Raw genomic sequence first — 21,677 nt, forward strand, 5'->3', positions numbered from 1 at the left:
GCCCAACGTTGCCCAGGTACTGGAACATTCTCTGGACAGCAACCTGAGCAGTTTTTAATGTAAAACTTCTGACCCTGCTTTGGACCACCCCCAAACAACCCCCTTGGCCCCCTCAACCCCTTACTCATAAACAAGACCCAAGTCCCTCTCCAGGACGAGACGCTGAGGACCTGCCCCAGCCTTCCATCCCTCCTCTCCTCCCCAGCTACCCTCCCCAACTGGCTCCCCCTGTTTCTGAGCAAACAGGCCCATCGACCCTTCATCTTGCATCTTTTACAAGTGTGGGATGCTGCCCGGCAGGGCCTGCTCACACCTTACTCTGCTTGATTCAAATATTTGCTTAAGCATCATCCACGGAGAGATTTCCACTGACCACCTTGTAACAACAGAGATGCTCCGTCCACTGCTCGGCACGCCCCAGCATCGTTTAATTTTCTTCAGGGCAGTGGTCACTGTCTGAACGTGTATTGTGATCTGTTCACTGACGGCCAGTTTCCTCCCACTGGACACAAGTGTACACGAGCAGTGTCTGCCCGGAACGCCCAGAAGAGTCTGATCCATACAAGGCGGCCATCGAGAGCAGGCGGGTCGGTCTGAGGATGAATAACTGAATAAACGGTTTTATATTCTGCTCTGACCTCTGAAACTCCAATATTTTGGCCACCTGACGTGAAGAACTGACTCATTTGAAAAAACTGAAAGATTGAAGGCGAGAGGAGACGGGGATGACAGAAGATGAGGTGGTTGGATGGCATCACCGACTCAATGGACATGAGTTTGGGTAAACTCCAGGAGTTGGTGATGGACAGGGAGGCCTGGCGTGCTGTGATTCATGGGGTCACAAAGAGTTGGACAAGACTGAGTGACAGAGCTTAACTGAACCGAACGGTTTCCAGCCGCCCAATCCTTAGATGCAACGCCAGGTGGACATCAGGATGCTGACCCCTCTGGTCCCCACATGAAGCAGGAGAGAAGCCCTCCAGCTCCAGGTCCCCTCTGGGGTGACTGCAAACCTGCCTCCTCAGGGAGGGGACCAAGCCAGGCACAGCCCTGCAGGAGGGTCCCCAGCCCTGCCCCTGAGGGTCTCACCTCCAGGAGAAACCCTAACTTGGTGGGCTGCTGGGTGGGGTGCAGGTTACCGGGTTATCAGCGTCTCGTGCACCTGCCTCACGTGTGTGGACAACTTCCCGGCGCCTGGGCCCCTGCACACTGAGGACCCTCCTGACACCGACACATGCGGCAGCTCGGCCAAGGGTCCCCCTGCCTGCAAGACGCACGTGTCCTGAGCCAAACCCTGAACATGTGAACTTGGTGAGGCCATCCCAGGTCCGAGATCTCAGCTCACTGAGCATTTAATTCAGGAGTGCAGGGTGTAGAACACTCACAGTGAAGAGAGGAGGGCGTGGGTGGGACGGTCACAGCAGATGAAGGGGCGCCCTGGCGTGGGGCGGGGCTGCTCCCCAGCCTGGCCAGGGCAGGATGTGGGGATGGAGAGGAGGCCCGGGCGGGCGGGATGCAGGACCCAGGACCCAGAGGTGCAGGAGGCAAGGAAGACCTGGTTGGGAGACTCACTGGGTTTGAGATGCTCCGGACGCTTCCTGGAGCTGGAGAGCAGAGTCTGCTTTCCGGGAGAATCGTGTCTGCATATGCGGGCCCTGCCTAGGGGACCAGACCCAGGGGGCTGCAGACACGGAGGAGGTGATCCTGTCACCTTGCAGGCCGCCTTGGCCCATTCACACCTCCGCAGAGAAGGGAGATGCTCTTCCTGAGCTGAGCAATCTTTTTCTGATTTTAATCTTATTCCTGAGAGGGTAACAGGCAGGAAGGCCAGGGGTCTCCAAATGGAGCAAATAGGCTGCATGTGGCAGACACGTTTCTCTCTCTTAAATGGCAGGAGGAAGCCAACCACAAGTGTTAGATCTTTTCCTTCTTTACAAAATTAAAGGGAGGTTTCTCTTACATTCTGTGCTGCCACGACAACACCTGGCTCCACCTGAACTGAACTTTCTCAAACCTTGAGCTAACCAACGCATTTTCCTTACAGAAATGTGTGTCGTAAGCTATGTTAAAGAACTGTGTATTTACCCCGGACTCTGCGTTTCTTCAAGTCGTGAGGGCTCTGAGTTTTGAGACATCTCCTTTTTCTAATTAGCAGCCTGCTAGTAGCTATATAACACCCAGCTAAAGACGAGCAGGGGGCACTCTTTCTGCCGGCTCCTGACGTCTGTGTCAGAAGCCTTCTCCGTCTCTTCTACACTTTAATGGACTTTGTTACACGAAAGCTCTGAGCGACCAGCCTTGTCACTGGACCCGGACTGAATCCCTCCAGGGCCAAGAATCCCAGTGTCTTTCACGGCTCAGCAACACCTTTCATTCCCCCGTTTTCATCCTTTTCTGAAACATATTCATACCCACAAATTTAAAAATTTACTTACAAAAAAGAACTAAGAATGTTCACAAGCAGATTTGAGCAATCATTCCCACAATCATTAATCAGCCCGCCAGACAGTTATGGTCACCCAGAAATGACTATACACTCTGAGTTCAGCAACAACTTGATTCATTCTCCTTGCAGACCCTCGATCTAAACACAGGGGCCACTGAGCCCTGCCAGCTCTTCAGCTGCATAATTGCAGCACTTGCCTTATACAACAAAAGGATGTCAGTCCAACAGAAGTGTATGCTTCTTTGAAGTGCTTTGAAAACCTTGAAAAAGAACGGCCATTTGGCTCAGAGACCTGGGTCCTCATGATTATAATTAAAGCCATATTTCCTAATAAGACTGGAATCCTTTTGTGTCGCCAAGAAGAGCAGCATAGGAGGGCCAGGCTCTTGTTTTTCCCTCCTAACAATGGCTGGGGGCTCTCCAGGAAAAGCATCCCCTGCGGAAGGCAGGCGGCTTTATGGGCTCAGGACCCTTAATGCCCACAAAGTGTGATCCACCTGCTGCAGACTTTAAGGGTGGGCTTTGCGACTCTGCTGGAAAGAGGGGAAACTGCAGTCAAGCTGCATCCTGAGTGTCCTTTTGGTACAAAAGAGTCTTTATGCAGAACACACGTGTTGTTAAAACCTCTTTTCTGCACGACTGACGTCAAAGCCACAATGGGGGCTTCACCTCACCATGAACAGTCCCTGCAGGAAAACAGGACCGTGAGACCTCTGGGAGCATGAGGCCCGAGGTCACCAGGCTGTGCCAGCAGGCCCCCTGCTGATGTGGACCAGGTCTGAGCGTCCTGGGGGAAAGCGTCACTTGTTCCCCCAGCCTAGGAGTCCAGGAATCTCATCCAGGACCTGTCAACACCCTGGCCCTTGACCTCATCCCCTTCAACACTCAGGCTGGCCCTCGACAACGTGGGCTTCACGTTCGGGGCCAGGTGTCCGTCTGCCCGGGTCAGGCGGGATCACCTCCTAGACCTGCAGGAAGGACCTTATAGAAAGGGCAGATGGGCGGCCCAGGGAGCAGAGGAGCCCGGAAGAGCTGGATTAGAAAGTGCCATGAAGTGAGTTTATCAGAAAAATATGCACTTTGATGGAAAGCCACCTGCCCAGTACTCACTCGCTCTCACCCTCACACTCTGACCTCCCGGGAGAGGCAGCTCTTCCCAAAGCCATCATCGCCGTTTCAGCACCACGGCCAGCGGCCTCCCTGCCTGGCCCCATGGCTGTGACGCGATTTTACACCCGAACCTCGTCACACTGACCCTCCTTTCACTGCACCCACCAGAGGTCTGTCTTTCCTGAGAAATCACTGCCGTGTCCGTGTCTCCTGGGGTCAACGTGATGCCACACTGTGGGTCAGTATCTCTCTTAAGGGCTGGTGGGATCGGGGATGAGAACGCAGACAGCTGTGAAATAAGACGGCAGGCGGATGGCCAGGCGACACACACAGCGGCTATCTTCCCGCTGAAAACAGAGCTCTATACTCCAAACTGCGGCCATGCACACACGGTCATGCGGCTGCTTTTACCTGCGAGGTCTCTGAATATCTTCGATATGACCACAGGGACGCCGTGTTCCACGCCGCCCTGGAAGACAGGCACAGGGGTGCAGTGAAGACGGATTGGGGACCTTCACAGGGAAGCGTCGGGGGAAAAGCAACGCATTCATACCTTTATGCTCAGGCCCAGGCCGCCCACAGGCTGTCTGCGAAGCGTAACAGTTCTGTGCTTTAAAAAATGTAGAAAACAAGCCCAGTTTAGGTTAAAATGGACAATCAGAAAGTGAATGCAAAATGTATACATTAACTTCTTTATTAAAACTTCAGACATATGGGGGACATATGTATACCTATGGATGATTCATGCTGATGTTTGGCAGAAACCAACATAATTCTGTAAAGCAATTATCCTTGAATTTAAAAATTTTAAAAAACTTCAGTAGCCATTTATATTTCCAAAGGGGAGCTGCCTAATCACTGCAGCAACAGCACCATTTCAAACCTGCACTTGGCAGAGCTACAGGGAAACAGACGGCCTGGTAAGAAACAGCCGTACCGTGCTGGTTTAAGATCCACCCCGAGCTCCTGCAAAGTCGGTCATCTCACCCCGTTCTGGCTCTGAGGGATGGAGGCCCCGTTCCCAGGCAGCAGATGGGGAGGCTACAGAGCGCATGCTCAGCCCTCCGTTTCTAAAGTCTGTCATCTCCCCTGACCCCCAAAGAGGCTGCCTGCGCACCGTGCTGCTCTGCACAGCTCACCATTTTCAGATCAGTCGTCAAGTAATCGATGCTAACTTGTGAACGATCCATCATTTCACGTCCTGACCCAATTTAAAGCTGCCAGTGCTGACGAGAAGCCAAGACTAACCCTGCCGTGGCTGACGAGTCAGTCACACCACCTCTCAAGTGTTCCAACATGTAAGGTGTGTATTTGGTCTAAACTGACTATTTGTCAGTGAACAGGGTTGGCCAAGGATTGATGAAGTGGTGTAGGAAGCATGTTCACCTCCAAAAGTAGCAATGGGAATAATAAAAAGGATGCACATTGCTTTGATAATTTCTGTAAAAATTGGAGAGATTCACAGCAAATACGCTGGCATATGGCCAATATGGAGGGTAATTACTTAGGGTTCTGCTTACTACTTTTCAAATGTTGAAAAATTACATAATTAAAGGAAAAAATTATAAAATGTTTAGTAGACTATGCAAAACACTTTGCTATTATGATTTTACTTACTTAAAGTTTCACTGAAAGACAAATTTTTGTGTCTTATTTGCACACTTATATGCACACTCACACAAACACATATAAACCATTATTTATTCTATCCTTAAGCTAAATCACAGTGTAAACTTTTATAATGAATTTGGCCCATCTATTCATTCTTTGTGGGCTTCCCAGATGGCTCAGTGGCAAAGAATCTGCCCATAATGCAGGAGATGCAGGTTCAATCCCTGAGTCGGGAAGATCACCTGGAGGAAGAAATGGCAACCCACTCCAGGGTTCTTGCCTGGAGAATCTGTGGACAGAGGAGGCTGCCTGGCTACAGTCCATGGGGTTGCAAGAGTCGGACATGACTAAGCACACACACACACATTCAGTATCTCAAGGTTTTCATGTTCTCAAAGCCAATCTGTCCTTGTTGAAGAGAAGAAGACTATGGATTGAGTCCACACACATTTACTGGGCGAATGCACGGTGCTGAGGGCCAGGACCAGGGCAAATTCCACAAGAGTCAGAGTCGCCGATGTCCCGGCAGCTGGGAAATTCCTAAGAACTCGCTGACAATCCATCCTCCACTTGTTGCGAAAACGCTGCCCGCCCTCCTCAGAGATCGTGAGACTGTTAAACCCTCAGCTCCAGCCTCTACCCACAGACGGTGCCCAGGTCCCCCCTCAGGACCGACCCCTGCTTTCCAGGACCCCTTCTGTGTCTTTTGGACCCATTTACACGCAGGCCCCCCCAACTATCACCAGTCCTTGCCTGTGGAAACAATTCTTCTGGAAATGACCCACCCAAGGAAAAGGGCGGTGGCCCTTCTAAGACATGCAGACTTCAAACAGGACTGACTCCTCAACAGCACGTGTACAGGGCTAGCTGGTGATTGCCACAAAGCAGGGTTTCTCCCAACTCAAAGTAAGCCAGTCAATCACAAGCCTTGAGGTTGGCTCGGGGCCAGCATACAAAGTGCCCAGAACACAGAGAGAAAGGTTCTGGGCCCGATTCTAATTTCTCTGATCACTCTGTAGATCTGTGATACGAGCTGGACAAAACCTGTGAAGAAGGCCAAGCACATAGGACACAAGCGATTTCAGAAGAGAAATAGGAGCAGACGCCCCAGGACCTGCCTGAGGTCCCTCATCATGGGCCAGAGGAGCAGGGGACGGACGGGGAGAGCAGGTGTCCCCCAGGGCCTTCGGGGGACGGACGGGGAGAGCAGGTGTCCCCCAGGGCCTTCGGGGGACGGACGGGGAGAGTAGGTGTCCCCCAGGGCCTTCGGGGGACGGACGGGGAGAGCAGGTGTCCCCCAGGGCCTTCGGGGGACAGACGGGGAGAGCAAGTGTCCCCCAGGGCCTTCGGGGGATGGACGGGGAGAGCAGGTGTCCCCCAGGGCCTTCGGGGGACGGACAGGGAGAGCAAGTGTCCCCCGGGGCCTTTGGGGGTCCCAGACCCATGTCCTCCACCAACTCAGGGCTCGCCGGTGTCGGGTCCTGGCTCCCGTGCCCCATCTGCCCTCTGCGTCTCCATCACTACAACCGCCAGCTCCCTTGCTGCGCCAGGGCCCCCTAACCACTCACCTGTCTTCTCCAGCTCGTGGTTTTCATTCCTGAGATTTCTTTAGATCTACTTTGCAGCTCTGGCTTTTTGTTTCCAGATGTTATCTAACTGGTACACTGAGATTCCAATTTCATTTATTTTCTTTATTCGCTTTTGCTGGTTTCACAAAGGCTGGATCGCTGTATACAATCTCTCCTTCCTTTGTCAGACTGTTAGAACCTTCTGTTTAGTCTTCAGACACAATGAACACACGCCCTTCACATGATGCACTTGGCTCTCACAGCTCAACGTCTCTGCAGACCCACCTCTGCACCTCCGCTCGCACTGGCTTTCTTCCCTGGCGAGAACCCGGACTGGGAGTCCTCTCAGGCCCCGGTGGAGAGCGTGCATGTTCCTCCAGAAGGCCTGCACCAGGCCTGCGTGCACCAGGGCCCCCTGAACCTGACACCACCTAACCGCATTTTCAGCAGGAGGATCTTCAGGCCGCACGGGAAGCGTGAACCACAGCACGAGACCCGAGTGAGGGGCGGTCGGGATGAGTGTCCTCAGGGGCGTTTGCCTGGCTTTGTCCCTCCTCCTTCAGAAGCCAATGCTGGCCAGGCAAGAATTCTTTCGCGGGGGGCACTGTCTTCAAGCTCACTCTCTCCCCGTGTGACTTGGGACCTCCTCCCTCTGGGTGGATGGACTCCGGTCAGTCGTTTCCCCTGGTTCAGCCCAGGGCCTCCTCCTGAGGTCCACTCTCCCCACGTTGCCCAGCTCAAGCTGGGCAGCAAACACCAGTCCAGGGACTGGTCCAGCTGGGCTCACACGGTGAACTGTCACCAGAATTGCCAGTGTCTCACGCCGCCTGCCCTTCTCTCCTCTCGCTGCTCTGGGTGCGACCTTGAGAAGTGACAGGCAGCACTAGATCCTCAGGCAGCAGAGCAGCAGCTACGTGCTGCCGCAACCCTGTAATGAACCCTGTGAGCTCACCAACAACTTCTGCCGTTTCTTCCCAAACCGAAGGTATGGAGTTCTCTAAAATACATTTCAGCCATAAATGTGCGATGACTTAAAGTGCCAGATACAACACAGACATCTTTTCAATTCTTTCTTCCTGTCACTACTTTTTACTCCATCACTGCATTCATTCAAGCCACAAATGTAACCTTACAATTTAGAAAAATAAAATAAGTCAAATGTACAGACACAACCATAAACATAAAGCAATCTAAACAAAAAGTCTGAAACATAACAAGCCAGCTTCTTCATATGGCAAAGCACATTCTCTCTTTAGGAGACAATTAGAAAACCCAGTCAGTCAGTTCAGTCGCTCAGTTGTGTCTGACTCTTTGCGACCCCATGAACTGCAGCACGCCAGGTCTCCCTGTCCATCACCAACTCCCGGAGTCCACCCAAACTCATGTGAATCCAGTCGGTGATGCCACCCAGCCATCTCACCCTCTGTCGTCCCCTTTTCCTCCTGCCCCCAATCCCTCCCAGCATCAGAGTCTTTTCCAATGAGTCAGCTCTTCGCATGAGGTGGCCAAAGTACTGGAATTTCAGTTTCAGCATCAGTCCTTCCAAAGAACACTCAGGACTGATCTCCTTTAGGATGGACTGGTTGGATCTCCTTGCAGTCCAAGGGACTCTCAAGAGTCTTCTCCAACACCACAGTTCAAATGCATCAATTCTTTGGTGCTCAGCTTTCTTCACAATACAACTCTCACATCCATACATGACCACTGTAAAAACCATAGCCTTGACTAGTTGGCAAAGTAATATCTCTGCTTTTGAACATGCTATCTAGGTTGGCCATAACTTTCCTGCCAAGGAGTAAGCGTCTTTTAATTTCATGGCTGCAATCACCACCTGCAGTGATTTTGGACCCCAGAAAAATAAAGTCTGACACTGTTTCCACTGTTTCCCCATCTATTTCCCATGAAGTGATGGGACCGGATGCCATGATCTTCGTTTTCTGAATGTTGAGCTTTAAGCCAACGTTTTCACTCTCCAGTTTCAATTTCATCAAGAGGCTTTTTAGTTCCTCTTTCCGTTCTGCCATAAGGGTGGTGTCATCTGCATATCTGAGGTTATTGATATTTCTCCCAGCAATCTTGATTCCAGCTTGTGCTTCTTCCAGCCCACGGTTTCTCATGATGTACTCTGCATAGAAGTTAAATAAGCAGGGTGACAATATCCAGCCTTAACATAACTCCTTTTCTTATTTGGAACCAGTCTGTTGTTCCATGTCCAGTTCTAACTGTTGCTTCCTGACCTGCATATAGGTTTCTCAAGAGATAGGTCATGTGGTCTGGTGTTCCCATCTCTTTCAGAATTTTCCAAAGTTTACTGTGATCCAAACAGTCAAAGGCTTTGGCATAGTCAATAAGGCAGAAATAGATATTTTCCTAGAACTCTCTTGCTTTTTCGATGATCCAGCGGATGTTGGCCATTTGGTCTCTGGTTCCTCTGCCTTTTCTAAAACCAGCTTGAACATCTGGAAGTTCACGGTTCATGTACTGCTGAAGCCTGGCTTGGAGAATTTTGAGCATTACTTTACTAGCATGTGAGATGAGTGCAATTGTTCGGTAGTTTGAGCATTCTTTGGCATTGCCTTTCTTTGGGACTGGAATAAAAACTTTTCCAGTCCTGTGGCCACTGCTGAGTTTTCCAAATTTGCTGACATATTGAGTGCAGCACTTTCACAGCATCATCTTTCAGGATTTGAAATAGCTCCACTGGAATTCCATCACCTCCACTAGCTTTGTTCGTAGTGATGCTTTCTAAGGCCCACTTGACTTCACAATCCAGGATGTCTGGCTCTAGGTCAGTGATCACACCATCGTGATTATCTGGGTCGTGAAGATCTTTTTTGTACAGTTCTTCTGTGTATTCTTGCCACCTCTTCTGTTAGGTCCATACCATTTCTGTGGGCTCGATAAAGGACAGAAAACCCAGAGATTTAACTATTCGGCGTGCCATGTTGATTGGAAGAGACAGGAATACAAATGAAATATAAAATCGCCAATTCTAGACTCTGATGTTGAATCAGCAGGTCTGAGAATCTGTGGGTTTTATAAAAGGGTAAACTCAGCTTTCTCTCCCTCTTTCCTGATAAGAACATCCACCCAGAACAGATACAGTGCTTATTTTTTCAGCAGTTTCACGAACACTAATAGAGGTCTACTCCTTAATCCTGTTTTCTCAAACAGACAATACAGAGTGTAAGTGCAACCCAAGGTGTAAAGCTCAGTGCAACTGGGTCAGGTTCCAAGAGAACCAGATCCCCTCCAGTCTCACTTGTGAGCAAGTGCTCGTCACAGAGCCTGTTGGTTGTGAAGCAAGCATGAGCCTCCCACTGACAACAGAGCTCGAAATGTAAGGATCAGTCAGCAGCATTATTTCTGTTAAGAAAGCTGACCTTGGAATTGAAAGCACCAGTGTGAGCCACCCCCGCAGGAGTGGGGTGTCTGCCCTTAGACTCTGACAGGCCTTGCGGCCCCAGTGACAAGCCGACCCCTGCCTGACCTCACATGGGTGGTGGTGTTGTTCAGATGCTCAGTCGTGTCCGACTCTTTACAACCCCGGGGACTGCAGCATGCCAGGCCTCCCTGTCCTTCACCATCTTCCAGAGTTTACTCAAGTTCATGTCCATTGAGTCGGTGAGGCCATCCAACCATCTCATCCTCTGTCATCCGCTTCTCCTCCTGCCCTCGATCTTTCCCAGCATCAGTGTCTTTTCCTAAGAGTTGGTTCTGCCCATCAAGTGACCAAAGTATTGGAGCTTCAGCATCAGTCACGGACGGGGAGACGCAGTAAGTGTGTGTTGAATCCAGTGATGCGTTTTTCATCTCCTGGGACCCACACAGGGACTCAGGGTTCAGTGAGGTGTGAAATCCACACTCATTTCTGCTGCTGATCAGCTGGGGAATAATTATTCCATCTCCCTCTCCTGCAACTCAGAGTAATTTTAGATGATGGAAAATAAGTGCTCTCCATCAGGTTTCCTGTTGGAGGTTAACATTGAAACACTCAGCAATATGAACATAAGAGAATCACTGTGTCCTGACACCCCCAGAGGTGCTGCATGATCTGTAGAAATAGCCATGACTGTTGCTGGAAGTTGTCTTTTTCATTCTCCAAACACATGATAAATTCTCAGGTCAAAGTTAGTTTTATTTTTAGTTTTAGTTTTATTTGTGAAGAACACAGGTTTCAACTGTTTCTCCAATCAGTGGGATTGAATTCCAGTGGGATTCTGAGTCTGGTGTAGAGAAGGCATTCTGATCTCAGGAGCTGAACATGTTCTTCTTGGTCCAAAAACGTCCTCTGAGTCCACCTCACAATTACCCAGCCCAGATACACACGTCGATTCAAGAATATTTCACTCCTTTCCTACAAATGAGGCTTCCTCTGGAAGCAGCAGAGATCAGTAAAGATGGAGCCAGGAGGCTGACAACATAACCTCGGAAACCACCCTTTGATATACAGCAGGCAATTCCAACATCAAGCTTCAGGCACCAATAAATCACTTGAAACCATAAACATAAATTTACGAACATACACCCATTTTTCTTATGAAGGAACCAATAATTTTCATCAAGAAGGTAACCTTGGGCAGAGAATCTGACAATGAATTCTAAAAAGTATAATTTATTTTTCTTGGACAATACACAGGAATCTGTATGCAGGTCAAGAAGCAACAGTTAGAACCAGAAATGAAACAACAGATTGGTTCCAAATTGGGGAAGGAGTACATCAAGGTTGTATATTGTCACCCTGCTATTTAACTTATGTGCAGACTACATCATGAGAAATGCCGGGCTGGATGAAGCACAAGCTGGAATCAAGATTGCCGGGAGAATACCAATAACCTCAGACATGCAGATGGCAGAAAGTGAAGAGGGATCAAAGAGCCTCTTGATGAAAGTGAAAGAGGAGAGTGAAAAAGCTAGTTTAGAACTCAACATTCAAAAAATGAAGATCATGGCATCTCGTCCCGTCACTTCATGGAAAATAGACGGGGAAACAGTGGAAACAGAAAAGCTATGACCAACCTAGACACCATATTGAAAAGCAGAGACATTACTTTGCTGACCAAGGTCCATCTAGTCATGGCTATGGTTTTTCCAGTGGTCATGTATGGATGTGAGAGTTGGACTGTGAAGAAGGCTGAGCGCTGAAGAATTGATGCTTTTGAACTGTGGTGATGGAGAAGACTCTTGAGAGTCCCTTGGACTGCAAGGAGATCCAACCAATCCATCCTAAAGGAGATCAGTCCTGAATGTTCATTGTAAGGACTGATGCTGAAGCTGAAACTCCAATACTTTGGCCACCTGATGCGAAGAACTGACTCATGTGAAAAGACCCTGATGCTGGGAAAGATTGAAGGCAGGAGGAGAAGGGGACGACAGAGGATGAGAAGGTTGGATGGCATCACCAACTCAACGGACAAGAGTTTGAGTGGACTCTGGGAGTTGGTGGACAGGGAGACCTGGTGAGCTGCAATCCATGGGGTTGCAAAGAGTCAGACACGACTGAACTGGACAATATAGTACAGAAACGTTACCTGTTTTTACTATAACTTATCTGAAACTTTCTACTGATTTCAAATTCACCATTAAGAAAGGTGACACTTTTAAGTGGTTACAGAATCACCCTGACTGCTTCCTCCTGATCCCTCTCCACCCACGACCCATGGTCCTGAGAACACGCAGAAGATAATCAGCAAAGGGAAGGTCTTGTGCAGCTGAGCAGGAGGCCACCCCGCCTGTTGGAGAGGGGCACTCTTGGCTCCTAGGGACTCTTCTAAGAGCTAGAGGAGGCGGCTTTGCAGGATCCATGGGGCAGGGTGGGGGGTGTCCTTGAGATGCAGAACCAGGGCCTGAGGATCCAGGGGGAGCGTCCTGTCTCCCACCCTCACTGTGAGGCTCCACCACCCTGGATGTGCAGGGGATGCCCTCAACCGAGGCCCGCAGCCAGAACGGGGGCAGGACCTGGGTGGGGGGACAGCCTTGGGCTCCAGGACAGAAGGAGGAGGACGCCGTCCAGGGGGAGACATGCATGTGAGGACATGGAGGCAAGGTCATGGCGCGCCCTGATAACAGCACACTGACCACAGGACTGTGGACAGACCAGGTGGAAGCATCCTGCCCACATCACCTCTGTGGTAAAGGTTACAAGGACTCAGAAATCCCACAAACAAGGGGTCTCTAGTGCCCCTAGAAGAGCCAGCCCACCTGGGGATGGCAGACCTTGGGGTACTTTCAGAATTCTTCCAGAATGTATCCATAGCCACTTAAGCCCACTGGGAGGAAAATAGGAAACTTCAAATATAACGTGTTATATATTTAATACATCATCTGCAGTAGTCTCAAGTTAAATTTGGAGATAAAACTTGAAAAACCATTATTTCCTAATCTTTATTCAATATTCTAAAACATCCAATACATGTTTCTTACCTTTAAGAACATTTCACTTATAACTGAAGCCAAGAAGGACCAAGCTTTATGTGAAAACTCTATTTGCATCCATGGAGGCAAGGACAGGTGGACGCTGAAGAGCACATGCTGTACTTTCTCTGCCTGTGGTTCCGGGCAGAAACCCTGGAGTTCTTACTCCTTCAGGAAGGAGACGAACTTGCTCATCACAGCTTTCTAGTTTCCCATGAGAATATGCTCAGTCTCATGGTGTGCAGTCTGGGGATGTTTTTAATATAAAGCTCCTCAAGGAAAATATATTAATAAAGAAATTAAGAAAGCCACCGAGAGAGGAAACAATATGAACTTGGAAAGGTACTTTGCTCTGCAGCAACGTGGGCACCTGGACAGGGCTGAGGTCCATCCGGCCATGTCCCGCAGGACCCCCGGGAGCCCCTCTTGCGGATCCGCGTGACATGGTCTAGACAAGCCCTGGGGCTGCAGACACGGAGGCACTTACGTTTGCACTGGGACCGCTGCCACTAACACAGATGACATCCTGTTTCTGAATTGTCAGTACCTCTTTCGTCAGCTTCAGGCGGACGTCATAGGCGTGGCCAGACACTTCATCGTGCAACAAGGCGATCCCAGTTTTAGTCTGAAACAGAGCAGAGGTGGGAGGCATGAGGGCAGAGAGCAGGGGCCCTGGCGAAATGCGCCTGAGTCTGAAAAAAGCTGTGTGTTCACCACACACCCACACGTCTAACAAGGCTTTGATTCAGTTCAGTTCAGTCGCTCAGTCGTGTCTGACTCTTTGCGACCCCATGGACTGCAGCACACCAGGCCTCCCTGTCCATCGCCAACTCCTGGAGTCTACCCAAACTCATGTCCATTGAGTCCGTGATGCCATCCAACCATCTCATCCTCTGTCGTCCCCTTCTCCACCTGCCCTCAATCTTTCCCAGCATCAGGATCTTTTCTAAGGAGTCAGTTCTTCACATCAGGTGGCCAAAGTATTGGAGTTTCATCTTCAGCATTAGTCCTTCTAATGAATATTCAGGACTGATCTCCTTTAGGATGGACTGGTTGGATCTCCTTGCAGCCCAAGGGACTCTCAGGAGTCTCTTCCAACACCACAGTTCAACAAAATCGTGGGATTTTTAAAATATTTCTTCCTGATCAGTTTTTATAGGATTTGTATAAAACATGTTTTTAGCAAGTGAAGAATGGATGAGTCAGAAAGTCATCCCGGATAAACTAGAGAAGTTGACTCCTCCGTGTGGAGTCAGACGTGCCCCAGGCTGAGCGGGGCCTGGTCAGTGGGCGGCACAGGTCACGGGAGACCACTGAACAGCCACCCCATCCCCCCGGGGCCTGCACAGAGCTTTGGCCAGCACGGCCTCGGACACAGCCTGGCACCTGGGGGAAGGGAGAGGGCAGGTAGGATGCTCGGCGAGGCCGTCGGGGTCTGGTCCACTGCCCAGGACCAGAGGACAGTCCCAGGGCCTGCAGAGCCCCAGCCAGGCCCAGGGGGCTGAGCGCCGGCCGGGGCCCTGGGGGGCTCAGCACCGACCAGGCCCCGGCAGCTGAGCGCCGGTGGGAGTGAGGCTGGAGCAGAAAGAGTGGGACACACGGAGCCCGAGGGCAGGGCGGTGGACGCCGATCCATGGTCAACACAGAGCTTTTCCTGCTGAAGGAACTGCACACTGAGAACAAAGAAACGGTAATGCGGTGTGAGTTCCTCTTACAATAACTGAGTGGGATTGAGATTCCTGCTAAAAGACCTTCACTGCAGATAAAAACAGAATATTTAATACATGTCTCGGATCAAAACGGCATTATATATCACTAACATTGCTGTATATACAGTAGATAACCAACGGAGACTGCTGTTCAGGGAACTATAACCCAGTATCTCTCAGTGATCTAGACGGGAAACCGAAGCACTTTGCTGTTTCCCGAACACACACAACGCGTGAGGCAGCTGCTCTGGAACCTGGGGCTGCGCGGGGGGCTCAGCGGCCAAGACTGCCTGCAAGTGCGCGAGACGTGGGCTCCACCCCGGGTCAGGAGGGACCTGGAGAGGGAAATGGCAGCCCACCCTAGTATTCGTGCCTGGAAAGTCCCATGGACAGAGGAGCCTGGTGGGCTACAGTTCATGGGGTCGCAAACGAGTCAGACATGACTTAGCGACTAAATAAAAAATTTTTTAAAATACTCCAATATGAAATTTTTTCACAGGGTCAGGTTCACTGGTTGTGATTCACTGAGGACTGTGTCCTCACATTCTCTACAGCGGAAAGTGAGCATCTAAAGAGAACACCAAAGCTCCTTCTCAATGAAATTAATAAACGTCTAAACCTCCACAGGCCAAAGGTGCAAGAATCACGCTCTCGGACACAAATCACAGCAGGGTCCTCTATGACCCACCTCCCAGAGTAATGCAAATAAAAGCAAAAATAAGCAAATGGGACCTGATTAAACTTAAAATGTTTTGCACAACTAAGGAAACTATAAGCAAGGTGAAAAGACAGCCTTCAGAATGGGAGAAAGTAATAGCAAATGAAGCAACTGATAAAGAACTAATCTCTAAAACATACAAGCAGCTTATGTATACCAGAACATAAACAACCCAATCAAAAAATGGGCCAAAGAACTAAACAGACATTTCTCCAAAGAAGACATACAGATGGCTAACAGACACATGAAAAGATGCTCAACATCACTCAGTATCAGAGAAATGCAAGTCAAAACCACTATGAGGTACCATCTCACGCAGGTCAGAATGGCTGCGATCCAAAAGTCTACAAGCAATAAATGCTGGAGAGGGTGTGGAGAAAAGGGAACCCTCTTACACTGTTGGTGGGAATGCAAACTAGTACAGCCACTATGGAGAACAGTGTGGAGATTCCTTAAAAAACTGGAAATAGAACTGCCTTATGATCCAGCAATCCCACTGGTGGGCATACACACGGAGGAAACCAGAATTGAAAGAGACACGTGTACCCCAATGTTCATCGCAGCACTGTTTATAATAGCCAGGACATGGAAACAACCTAGATGTCCATCAGCAGATGAATGGATAAGAAAGCTGTGGTACATATACACAATGGAGTATTACTCAGCCATTAAAAAGAATACATTTGAATCAGTTCTAATGAGGTGGATCAAACTGGAGCCTATTATTCAGAGTGAAGTAAGTCAGGAAGAAAAACACCAATACAGTATACTAACGCATATATATGGAATTTAGAAAGATGGTAATGATGATCCTGTATGTGAGGCAGCAAAAGAGACACAGATGTAAAGAGCAGACTTTTGGATTCTGTGGGAGAAGGCGAGGGTGGGATGATTTGAGAAAATAGCACTGAAACATGTATGTTACCATATGTGAAACAGATCGCCAGTCCAAGTTTGACACATGAAACAGGGCCCGCAAAGCCGGTGCTCTGGGACGACCCTGAGGGATGGGATGGGGAGGGAGGTGGGAGGGGTTTTGGGATGGGGGACACACGTACACCCGTGGCTGATTCATGTCAATGGATGGCAAAAACCACCACAATATTATAAAGTAATTAGCCTCCAATTAAATAAATAAATGAATAAGAAACCATAAAAAATTTTTTAAAAATCACAGTGGAAATAAGAATGTATTTTGAATGGATAATGAAGTTACAGCTCTTTGAAATGGTGTTTCAGAGAATATTTACATCTTTCAATGCATTTTTATTTTTAAAAAGCTGTTGAAAATTGATCTAATCTCAGGGTAGCCAAGGGCCTGTTTTTGTGAATAAAGTTTTATTGAAACAGCCACACCCACCCGGTTACTCTTGTTCATCACCGTTTTTATGCAAATATTACTACATTTGTTTTAAAAGCTGAATCCACCGTTAGAATTCTTTTACAAAGTAAACTCTAGGGCTATACAGCTTCATCAGTGAATTCCACATATTTCAAGAAAAAAAAATTCACCGTCTTTGAGGAAAAACTAAAAAGGAACACCATTTAACTTGTATAAACCCAAGCGAAGCTGGACACAAAAACCCAGCAAGGAAGTTGTAACAAAGTAAATTAACTTATCTATCACCTTCTTGAACATAAATGCAAACATCCTAAAGAAAATATTATCAAACCAGACACAGAAAAATATAAAAATGAAAATACGTCTTGAGCAATGAACAAGGAAGGGAATGTAGCTTTTCACCTGAATGTCAGTGTCATTTACTCTGCGTAACACTCACCCACCAGGGCCTAGTGAGACCCCCCAAACCTCAGGGCTCCTGGGATCTGGAGGGGCCTGCCTGGCGCCTCTCTGTGGGCCTCCTGCGGCCGCAGTCAGTCGTGGGGACGGCAGTCGAGTGGGAGTCGGCTCGGGTGGCAGGTTGGCCCCCAGCTGCTCCCACGCTGCCAGCAGCAGACCTTGGGCTGCGCCCAGGCCGCCTCCCCCTGGCCGCTCACAGCAGGCGTCCCCCGAAAGGCTGACCCGAGAGAGGAAGAGCCTGCCCAAAATTGGGGCCGCTTTTTCTGTAAGTCAGCATCGTCACTCCTGCCCAGGGCTGTGGACACACGCCCAGCCCGAGATGGAGGTGGGGCAGGACAACCCGGGCGGGAGGATGGGGCTCCTGGGAGCCCCCACACCACAGCTCAGAGCACGGAGACTCTTGCAGGATCGCAAACAAGCCTCGAAAGACACCTGACAAACGTCATTCACAACGAAGCCTTCTAATAAAAGGTACCTTCCCCGACCTTCCAGGAAACCTCTAAATGAGACTCAGAGCATCGGTGATTCTGTGTTGAACATGGAAAACTTCCTCCTGGAGGCTGAGAGAGATGCTCACTAATTTTGTGAGTCTGTAACAGAGAGGCTGGTTGCAACCTCTCAGTAAACGTCACTCTAGAAGGTGAGATGCTAGAATTCTCAGTGCCCTGCTGGGGTTCAAACTTCTCGGTTTACCTTTGCCCACCTTGAGGTAGGGAAAAAGACTCCTAAGGGCATAAACAATTTACAACATTAACAATATTCACAGATGATAATAATGTCCATAAATAAGACCAGAGAAACGTACAGACATCTGAGAAATTATGAACGTCTAGAAATACGGATGGATAAAAGTGAACTCTATCAGTATGACTCATGCCTTTATACAATAGAACCAGGAGAAAAAAAATTGAGAATATTTCTCCCCCTAAATCATTAGATATTCAAGAATATGCAAAACAACATGCGTACTTAAAATGAGAAAATTTAATCCTTCATTGAAAAATACCAAAGAAATACTGATTAAATAGAGAAACGCCTGTGGATGGGAAACTGTCCCCAAACTGGTCTACACAGTCTCTGTATTCCACCCAGAACGTGAATCAGTCTAGACCTTGACAGAAAGACCCTGATTAAAGGGAAAACAAGGCCAGCAGCAGCTGCAGCGCTGCCAGAAAGGAAGTGGTGGGAGGTTTGCCACTGGTTCTAACATGGATTTTTGTTTATAATTTAGCGTCTATGAAGTCAAGGAGTGCATTACAAAGGATATTCTTTCAACATTTCGTTGGCAGCCTTACTCTTCCTAGTCGTACATGAAACAGCAGGGTATGTTGGTGTTCACTGCATCTTGTCCTTGAAGGAATACAGCACTGTCGATTTATAATAATTGAAATTGTGGGGGGAAATGACACAGAGTTTGGAAAAACGACCACAAGAACACAGGAGAGCCCAGCAGGAGTCCCTCGGGTGCTGGCGGGCGTCGCTGACGGTGAGGAACGAAAAATAAACACCATCGGGACAACGATGAACTCCAAGAGGAAGCTGTTAAGCTGGACCCTTACTCTATTCCAGGTGTGCTAAAGATGAATTGAAGATTTCAATAAATATATTCTTGGCTTAGGAAGGCTTTCCTAACAAGGCACAAAAAGCAAAACTACGTGGGAGAAACCGTCACACGCACTCCGGCTGAACGCTCTCCGGCCAAGCACCCGCTGAGGGTGATGCACATGGCCCCGGGCGGAGGGACGGGGGCCTGGGGAGAGGGCAGCGTTGCAGGGACCACACCTCCGGGGCTCCTGACAACGCGCGCCCACCCGCTTTCCGTAAACCTCTGAGTTCAAATGAACATCGGCATCAGCTGAAAATCCACCTGCCTCGTTGACTGAAAGCTGACAGAAAAATAAAAATGAACACGGAGCAAACTCAGAGACCATCGTGTTTGTGGGTGGCCGAGTTCTATCCACCCCGGAGGCCAAGCTCTGTCCACCTCGGAGGCCGGGCTCTGTCCACCCCAGAAGCCAGGCTCTGTCCACCCCAGAGGCCAGGTTCTGTCCACCCCGGAGGGCCGAGCTCTGTCCACCCCAGAGGGCTGAGCTCTGTCCACCCTGGAGAGCCGAGCTCTGTCCACCTCGGCGGCCTGGCTCTATCCACCTTGGATGGTCAAGCTCTGTCCACCTCCGAGGCCGAGCTCTGTCCACCCAGGAGGCATCGTCAGCGGAAGAGTCGAGGGGCGGGATGTCTACGCTGTCATGAGTCCTACCTCCTCGGAAATGACGGCTTCCGTCACTTCTTGTGAACTGATACTGCCATCAGGTGTGATGCCGATTTCCAAGGAAAGATCCAAATTATTTTAATTTGGGACACAAAGAAGGGAACTTTGTCTTTGAGGACACAGGGCTTCCCTGGCATCAACAGATTCACGGGATGAGTAGATCCACCCTGAGGCTGGCAACAGGGGAGAGAAACTCCACACGGAGCCCCAGGACTTCTCTGGGCCTGGGGACATAGGAGCCGCAGGGAGAGGCTGGGGCTGGTGGGGCTGGGGCCGAGCTGTGGAGGAGGAAGGGAGGAAGGAGGAGAAAGGCTGAGGCCAGGATCTCAGAGACGCGCGGGTCCGCAAACAGGCATCCTGGCCAAGCTTCAGGGACCACTGCCCGGGGGTCCCACACGTCACAGGCAGGAGGAGCAGGGTCTGGAAACTCCCTGGGAGACTCTCAGGGCAGGGAGCTTTGAGGATGACCCAGCTGGAAACAGGAGGAAGAGAAAGGATCAGCCTTCCTGGGGGCTGGAAGCAAAAGGCAGGGAGGGGGCGACCGTGGGTTCGGGGCGGCACGGGGCCCATGGGCAGCTCTGGGCTGGAGCCAGGGCCCCTGACCTCAGCTCCCCGTGACTGACACCCTCCCCCATTCATCCAGTCCAGAGCCCCGACCCAGGACAGCCTGACGGGGCTCTGCAGTGGGCAGGCAGCGTCCAGCCAGCTTTCCACACATGGACACGGGGGGTCTAAACACACACCCGTCCTTCCACAGGGAGGAAGGAGCCCGGAGACTCAGTCACTGCCCGTGGTGGAGAGAGCCTGGAGACACAGCCGCTGCCCACAGGGAGGAAGGTGCCCGGAGACACAGCTGCCGCCTGTGGTGGACAGAGCCCGGAGACATAGCCTGCTGCCCACAGGGAGGAAGGTGCCCAGAGACACAGCCGCTGCCCATGGTGGAGAGAGGCAGGGCTTGTAGGTTTCCATGATCCGAGGAAAACATCAGATAAACTACTCTAATCGTCGGCTTCAAAATTTGAGTCAGACTTTAATCAGCGAAACTGACCTTGTAACTACCACTCGGGTATCAGATTCACCCCCACCATCCATCCCCATGACTTTACAGCCGTCAAAGGCAACAAGCGAGATCTGTCAATAAAGACCTACTTAAGATGCATTTTTTGAAGGGAAAAAAGGTAGGACTCTTATGCTGTTGAATTATTTCTATTTCTGTAAAAATAGACTGCTATAATAAGCCCCAAAGATCAAAAGACTCAACAAAATGGAATACCATTTGAATAACTTGGATTTGACACACAAAAAGCATTTCAGTGTTATTTAAAATAGACATCTACTTCCTTAAAGTGCATTTTAAAATGAAATCCAATTGTGAGAAAAATCTTAAAAAAAAGAGACGTGTACACGCATTTAAGTCATAAAAGACATTGAAACAATCACAACAAAATTAATGAATTACCATTTATTATTACCAGATTCAGCTGTCAGTCACTCAGACACTGTTGCTGAAGTTATCAAGACAAGTCTTTATATACTATAAGCGGGGATTTATCTGACCCCAAAAGTGAGAGTGAAGACTCTCATTAGCACTAGGAGATATCGTTGCTTCCAGCAAGCAGTCTACACCAGGTTCCACATGCTCTCCAGGAAGTTGCAGGTTTGCAAAGAGCAAGTGACTGTCAGGCGAACAGTCTGAATAAGGATTTCAGTCTGGAAAAAGGTAGAAACAAAATATGGGCTCATTTGGAAAGAGCAAACAGTCAGTGGGAACGGAATGCGCCCCAGGCGTCTAAATGTTCCGAGTGTGCCCGGGATCTCGTGGAGAGGACTCTGACGATAAAGCAGGCACACACTCCTCACTCTAGGTGCCGCGAGCTGTCATTACTGAATGCAGCAGGGTTCAGCTGAACTTGAGCTGCAAGTGTCAAAACATTCATACGGCTGAGACACTCAATAACTAAGTCCCTCAGAAGACAGGTTCTCCTCTTTACTGCACTGAATTTCTTTGCATTTTAACTCACAATATTACAA

General features: G+C 49.5%; 1 protein-coding gene across 1 annotated transcript in view; it reads right to left on the minus strand.

The window, feature by feature from the left end:
* The window catches only part of SNTG2 (syntrophin gamma 2), a 117,569-nt gene that overhangs the window by 59,542 nt on the left and 36,350 nt on the right, over positions 1-21,677 (minus strand). Inside the window, 3 exon segments of the mRNA XM_086414088.1 lie at positions 3,968-4,025; positions 4,110-4,166; positions 13,637-13,774. Of these exon segments, the coding sequence (XP_086270214.1) occupies positions 3,968-4,025; positions 4,110-4,166; positions 13,637-13,774 (253 nt within the window).

Source organism: Bos grunniens, chromosome 8, assembly GCF_055505025.1.
Source record: "Bos grunniens cultivar Pamir isolate PY7600 chromosome 8, Bosgru_T2T1.0, whole genome shotgun sequence".
NCBI classification, from domain to species: Eukaryota; Metazoa; Chordata; class Mammalia; order Artiodactyla; family Bovidae; genus Bos; species Bos grunniens.